Here is a 7,601-nt window from a genome sequence, read left to right as displayed (position 1 = left end):
GGTATTGATATATGGTGGGATCAGGTTGCGCGCCACAATATATTTACATATATTTTTTCTATTATTAATGTTATTTCGGTGAAATAAGGGAGGATTTATGCTGTCTGGTGGGATCGGGTTGCGTGTGCAACAACATATATGTTTCCATTTCTTGAGCTGTTTCAGTTTTCCGGTATTTTCATTTGAATTGTAAGAGATTGGTAATTCTAGATTACGCTGGTTTATTCTTGAGGCTGTGGTTATCATTTTCAGTTGACTGTTAGATTCTGTTCCATATTTTTATTATTCTGTCATTATTGTATATACTGCGTACAGGTTATAGTATAGGTGACACGCGTTAGCCTCATCACTACTACGTCGAGCATAGGTTTGGCACTTACCAATATATGGGGTATGTTGTACTGATACTACACTCTGCACACTGTGCAGATTTTAGAGTCGGTCCTAACAGCGGTTATTACCGTGCTCAGATTGGACATTTGCGGAGACTTGAGGTATGGCTGTTCAGCTCCCGCAGCTCCTGGAGTCCCCATCCTCTTTCTATTTAGCTGTATATTTTTTATTCAAACAACTTTGTATTTACTTCAGGCCCTTATATGTATTGCTCTAGAAGCTTGAGCACTTGTGACACTAGGTTCAGGGATTTGTAATAGATGTTTGGGTGGTTTAGCTTCCGCATATTTCACTTAGAATATTTCAATTACTTCAGTTCTTAATTAATGTTATCAGATAAACTATTAAAAGATGTAAATTGTTCTAACGTTGGCTTGCCTAGAAAGTGAAATGTTAGGTATCATCACGGTCCCTACGGTGGGAATTTTGAGTCGTGATAGGAATCATATAGATTGGTAAGATATGTGAAAAATGAACCAGGATTAGGCATTCTTATGAGCGCAGATGGTGATATGACTTTGAGAGCATACTCTGATGCAGACTAGGCAAGTTGCCCAAACTCAAGAAAATTAGTAACAGGTTACTTAGTGAAGTTTGGAGAATGTCTAGTTTCGTGGAAGTCAAAGAAGCAGAATACAGTAGCAAGGAGTTAAGCAGAATCAAAATATAGGAGTATGGCACTAACAATCTCTGAATTGATTTGGCTATTGGGAGTATTCAAAGAGCTGGGAGTTGAACCTTCTACCCCAATTCAGTTGTTCATTAACAGTAAAGCAGCAATGCATATAGCTAGTATTCAGTGTTTCATGAGCGAACCAAACACATAGAGATTGATCGCCTTTTTATAAGGGAAAAGGTACAAGAAGGATTAATCACCCTGTGTACGTCCCAACAGAAGAACATGCGACAAACTTGTTGACCAAAGGATTTGGGAGCGTACAACATCACCACCTGATGTACAAGCTAGGTGTTTTGAACATTTTCACAGCACCTAGCTTGAAAGGGGGTGTTGAGATGGTTAGAATGACAGCTGGTGAAAACTGTGAAGGTGAATGCTTAGAGGGTGATAGAAGTGGTTAGGTGACAACTGTGCGATGTAGCTTACATAGTTAGTGGAATAGGTGTTAAGTTTATATATGTTCATGTGTGTAGTGTTTTAGGCAATTTAGCTAATGTAATCACTCTCATTTTTCTGCAATTGAGCTTTGATTACTTCCAGAACTTTCTTCTTCTCTCTTCGATATGATCTGAGCTTCAATACTACATACTTCAATGGTGGAAATTAACATGACTCACCTGTTTGCCACCCCTAGGCGTATCTAGGAGGGGTTTCATGGGGCACATGAACCCATGCTCCCCTACTTAGATCATATGTAGTAATGTTATATTTTTTTAAAAAATGTTTAAATATATGTGTGTGCACCCCAAGCTCAAAATATCATATCGTGCAATGGTTATTGGATGTACCTCTCTAACCTCATGTCAATCTTGTTGAATTTTTATATAACTTGGCGCCAACGAGTGATGGACATGATAGGTGTCACTTTTTGCGTATTAATTAAGTTTTTCTTCTTTTGCTTTCTTTCTTTCTTTGATTTTTTTTTAAACTTTACACATTAAAATTCCTATTATTTTTTTGTTACCGTAAAATTTTATATGACTAAAGGAAATGTGTATATTAAAACTAGTAGCAATAGATGAAATAGCATATAGTCAATGGATTCAATAGATCCCAACATTTTTGGAGGGGAATATAGAGTACAGATATAAATATAGATGTAAGAAAATTACTATATAAATATTAGTATTGAACTTATAATTCCAAAAGTATATTGGGTGCTATAGTAAAACTAAAAGTTGAACTCCTAAAATTTATATTCTAGAATCACCGCTTCGTAATAGTGCACCCATCTTTCAAAAATCCTGGATCCGCCATGACTACCAGTGCCTTTATCTTAAATTTTTGTGCTACAAATTAAGCTTTCTTTCCTAAATTACTGCATTTCATATGGTATAAGTATATATTATGAGGCCTAAACCAAGGGATGTATACATCCCAAGATACTTCAGTCACCAAGATACTTATCCATTCTTGACGTTCATTGCTTCATTACAGGAGCTTCAGTCAGTTCAAGGTCAACTTATATCTGAGAGATCAACATGTGCTAAACTGGAGGTTATACTTCTGACACTTCTTTCCTTTTGGAACTTAAACTCTAATTCTCCCCTCCATATCCTATATCAGTGTTGTCAAAAGCTAATATAAGGCGCACTTAAGCCATAAAGCTCAGGGAGGGCGCTTCGCTTCACTTAAGCTGCGCATCAGTGTAGGCAAGACACCAAGACGTGCCCCTTACAGACCACGAGTTCTATCTTGAATGGAGCAATGCTAGACTATATTAGTTTTTTGAGGAAAACAATATAAAAGAATTTGTTACTTTACTCTTGAATTACATGTATATTTTTATTTTTTTTGCATTGCGCCTTTTTTAACTAAAGCCCACGCTTTAATTGCGCTATGCGCTTAAAGCCTCAATTGACCTAGAGTGCTTTTTAGAGCTCTTCACCTTTGACAATACTGTACTATATCAGAGCAAACAAATCAATTATGTCTCAATTCAAAACATGAGATTTTATGGCATCTTCAGGCACAAATAGCGGAGCTACAAAACGTGGGGGTTTCTGTAGGTGGTTTGGATGCTGCATGATAATTGAGTTTAGGACTAGTGGGTGTTGTTGAAGATTGGCGTGGGTGAAGGATGTGGTCCTTCTGTATTGGAAGTTGAGAGGTAATCTGTTCATTTGTGGGCTTTGAAGAGGAAGAGTAAGTTGTATTTATTGAAGGTAAAGTAGAAGTGGAGGTTAATGATGGAGTTTCAATAGAGTGTGAGTTTTTAGAGGTTAAGGGATGCGAATGATGCAAAAAGGGTTGGGATGGTGTAAGTGGTAATGAATAGCGGAGGGCACGTGATGGGTTGCTAGGGTCGGCCTTTGGTGTTGATTGGGCTGTAGGGTGCAATTGATCTGCGTCGTTTGAGTATACGGTTTGTAATGGGCTATCTTCAATCGAGATCGCAGGGGTAGTGATTACAGGCTTTGCATGTTTAGGGTATTGTGGAAATTGGGTGGCTATTGGTGTAATTGAGGGGAGTGCTGCATGGCAGCTGTAGGCTGAGGTGTCAATTGAGCTGCCATGTGGCTCGTGTAGACCTTCTGGTCTTTTGACGTGGAAGGAGAAGAGTTCTTTTTTTGGCTGTTAGTTGGTGGATCTGTGGGTAGCTCTAGTGGGGTGGAGGTAATAGGTGGTATAGGAGTTGGGCTTGGGTTCCGGTTTGGAGTTGGCCCATTCACTACTGGGCTCATGATTGTGACATTGGACTCAAGCATGGTTTCATCTTCAATATCGTGTAATAGGCCAAGAGTAGAATGGCTAAAAAAATTTGGGTGGGTATTATAGACATTTCGTGTAGGTAATTTATTAGGGTTAGGGGTTGAACTGGTAGAGGATTTATCTGTGGGGTCCACAGGAACCGCCGCTGTAGCTTGATTTGGCAAGTGTTCGTTGTGAAGTGGTTTGTTAGCAGATCACGGTAAAAATAATGCGTCTCATCTTCTAGGAGGACTTCGTATTCTTGACTTGTGTGGGAATTGAACTGTTTTCCAATCCCCATCGATTTGTTTGGATTGGGAAGAATCAAGTATTGGGAGAGTGGAAGGTGAAGTGAACGATGGGGTATTGATTGGATTATTGGGTGCTGAGGGTGGATTGGTTGTGTTTTGCGTGATTACGAAAGGGCATCGATTAGTAGTGTGGCCTAGCCTTCCGCATTTGGTACATAGCAAGTTAAAGCCTTCATACAGTATTTGTTGACGATACATGCCAATAAACACATGTGTTGTAAGTGGTTTTTCAAATGGAAGTTCTATGAAAATGCGTGCATATCTACCCCTTGTCATGGCAGAAGTACAAGTGTCAGCTTTTAGTAGTGTATCGATTTTGGATCCCACCCTTTGGAGAATTTCAAGATTATAAAATTCAGTAGGTAATTCAGGCAATTTGATCGAGATAGCGGAGTATGTTAGTTGGGCATTTGAAGCAATGAATTTGGGGTCCCATTTGCGAACAGAGAGGAAGTGATTAAAGATAAACCAATACATCCTTCATGCAGTGGTTTAGTCATATTTTCCTCTTTTTGAAACTTAATGAGGAATAAGTCTGAGCCCAAATCGATGAGCGGTAGGTCTTCAGATGGCCGCCATAGTGTTTTAAGTTTCACACGTAAAGTTTGGTGACTCACTTTAAGTTCCGACGGTGGTGAGTTAGGACGGCCGGTTGCCATGAGTGGTGTGGGGTGTTTACTGAGTGGGGAAGATGTTTAGCTGGGGCAAAGCTCATTCATAACAATCTAAGTGATAAATAAATTCTATTTCTACAAAATTACTAACCTAAATTTTATAAAGGACTACGTAATTATATAGTATATTTTTACAGAAAAATTGTTGTGTTCGTGGAAACTGTTTGATTAACTTTTAGACCATCCAGTCAATTTAACTCTAAACTGACCAAAATAAATACTACATTAATAATTGAAATTTATGGCGCAACAATGACATTAGCTTTTATAAATAAAGTAATAGGAATTTGATAGTTCCAGGAAACAACTCTACTCTACTCTACTCCCTTATTTTGTAATATGGCTATTTAAATAATAGTAATATTCAGTTGACGAAAAAGAATAAAGTAATATACTTTAAATAGACCCCAGACGCCAAGAATGAATGAAAAGGCTGCTAGCTAGTGTAAAGTCTAGTAAGGCAACTGGGAAATGATTAGGTGCTAGTGATGTCTTAGGATTATTGAACTTGTATGAAGCTTCACATGTAAGGACTCATGCTGGCGATATCTTAGAAGACGCACTTGCTTTCTCCACTATCCATCTTGAATCTGCAGTTCCACATTTGAAATCTCCGCTTAGGGAGCAAGTGACACATGCCCTTGAGCAATGTTTGCACAAGGGCGTTCCTAGAGTCGAGACCCGATTTTTCATCTCATCAATCTATGAGAAGGAACAATCAAAAAATGATGTGTTACTTCGATTTGCCAAATTGGATTACAACTTGCTCCAAATGTTGCACAAACAAGAACTTGCCGAAGTATCAAGGTACGATATATAAAAACGATGTGGACCCTTTTTTGATTGATCATATCTCAAGTATTGATGTTAATTTATTATGTTGCAGGTGGTGGAAAGATTTGGATTTCGTAACAACACTTCCATATGCTAGAGATCGAGTGGTTGAATGCTACTTTTGGGCATTAGGAGTTTATTTTGAGCCTCAATACTCTCAAGCTCGCGTCATACTCGTTAAGACCATATCAATGATTTCGATTGTCGATGACACCTTTGATGCTTATGGTACAGTTAAAGAACTTGAGGCATACACAGATGCCATACAAAGGTATGAACTTCATCAGTTCACTTATTCTTTGATAGTGAATGTCGTTGTGAAAAGAATAAGACGAACTTCTACTCATTATAGTTGTGCTCTTTCAAAATGCATGAGTTCACCTTAATTTTGTCATCCTACAGATGGGATATCAACGAAATTGATCGGCTTCCTGATTACATGAAAATCAGTTATAAAGCTATTCTAGATCTTTACACGGATTATGAAAAGGAATTGTCTAGTGCTGGAAGATCTCATATTGTCTGCCATGCAATAGAAAGGGTATGTTTGTGCTATGTTTTTTTCCTTAATTCATTTCTCACTTTGTTTTACCTTGTGTACGTCGTTTAGTGATCAAAAACTTGATACAATTCAATCAAATTTTCTAACACTTGAACATATATATTTTGTATTCGCAGATGAAAGAAGTAGTAAGAAATTATAATGTCGAGTCAACATGGTTTATTGAAGGATATATGCCACCTGTTTCTGAATACCTAAGCAATGCACTAGCAACTACTACATATTACTACCTCGCGACAACATCGTATTTGGGCATGAAGTCCGTTACGGAGCAGGATTTTGAGTGGTTGTCAAAGAATCCTAAAATTCTTGAAGCTAGTGTGATAATATGCCGAGTTATTGATGATACAGCCACGTATGAGGTATGAAATGTATCTCAAGAAATTATATGATATTTAGACAAACAAAATGTTGCGACAACAATTGAGGCAATATAAAAGCTAACCCGGCCCCTAATCTATCTGCCTTTCAGGTTGAGAAAAGTAGGGGACAAATTGCAACAGGAATTGAGTGCTGCATGAGAGATTATGGCATATCAACAAAAGATGCAATGGCTAAATTTCAAGGAATGGCTGAAGCAGCATGGAAGGATATTAATGAAGGATTTCTTAGGCCCACTCCTGTATCTACGGAGATTTTATCTCGTATTCTAAATCTTGCTCGTATTGTTGAGGTTACATATATACACAATCTAGATGGATATACTCATCCGGAGAAAGTCTTGAAACCTCACATTATTGCCCTGCTTGTGGACTCCATCGAAGTTTGAGCTGCCAATTGTTGCTCATCTTAAAGAAACTTCATTCTTCTGTGTTGAGAAAGTAGTTATATATGTTTTTTTAAATTGTATAATTAAGTTGTTAGGAAGCTGGTTTTGCGATTGTGCAGTGGACTTCCTAACTAGGACCTCCTTGTAAGAAGTAATCTTCAAGTGTTATGAATTCACTTGCATTGCGGAGAAATCTTGTTATATGAAGCATGTTATGGGAGTCTCTTGTGACCTATTTTTTAGTGTATGAAGTAATCTGAGCCTTTTGCTCGTCCTTCCTTAATTAGTATTTCTTTTTATCATACTTGATCTCACAAAAGGTACATATATTGTATCCTTTAAATTAAAAGAAAATTCTAACAGATAATACGACAAATTGCATAAAGTCATTGTGGGGTTGAGATATAAAATATTAAATAGATCATAATAAGTCAAAACACTGGATAATAAAATTCAGATTGCATTCAATATATATATATATATATATATATATATATATATATATATATATATATATATATATATATATATATCTTGAATAACAAATTTCGATGGAAAAGAATTATTCATGTAAAATATATTATATAATACAAGAATTATACATTCTAAAAAGGAACAAAACCAGCTCAGATGGAGAGCATACTGTTATTTTCAGTCAATTGTATATAACCATTTAATACTAAAATTT

The 7,601-nt window shown here is 37.0% G+C and overlaps 1 protein-coding gene across 1 annotated transcript; it reads left to right on the top strand.

Moving 5' to 3' along the window:
* The first annotated feature begins 4,596 nt into the window (after positions 1-4,596).
* LOC104234231 (5-epi-aristolochene synthase 3-like) lies at positions 4,597-7,148 on the top strand. Its single transcript, XM_070165720.1, has 6 exons — positions 4,597-4,630; positions 5,228-5,555; positions 5,635-5,853; positions 5,985-6,123; positions 6,261-6,506; positions 6,617-7,148. The coding sequence occupies exons 1-6, from the start codon at positions 4,597-4,599 to the stop codon at positions 6,911-6,913; spliced, it is 1,263 nt and encodes a 420-aa protein (XP_070021821.1). The 3' UTR covers positions 6,914-7,148.
* Positions 7,149-7,601: the final 453 nt, after the last annotated feature.

Source organism: Nicotiana sylvestris, unplaced genomic scaffold, assembly GCF_000393655.2.
Source record: "Nicotiana sylvestris unplaced genomic scaffold, ASM39365v2 Un00130, whole genome shotgun sequence".
Lineage (NCBI taxonomy): Eukaryota > Viridiplantae > Streptophyta > Magnoliopsida > Solanales > Solanaceae > Nicotiana > Nicotiana sylvestris.
Note: the sequence above shows the minus strand (reverse complement) of the source record. Positions and strands in the feature narration are given on the sequence as shown.

Excerpts from the sequence above, each read along its gene's own strand:
- LOC104234231 (XM_070165720.1), top strand. The coding sequence starts at position 4,597 with ATGAGGAATAAGTCTGAGCCCAAATCGATGAGCG. Across the intron at positions 5,556-5,634 it reads GAACTTGCCGAAGTATCAAG|GTGGTGGAAAGATTTGGATT; the intron begins GTACGATATATA and ends ATTATGTTGCAG. Across the intron at positions 6,124-6,260 it reads TCTGCCATGCAATAGAAAGG|ATGAAAGAAGTAGTAAGAAA; the intron begins GTATGTTTGTGC and ends TTGTATTCGCAG.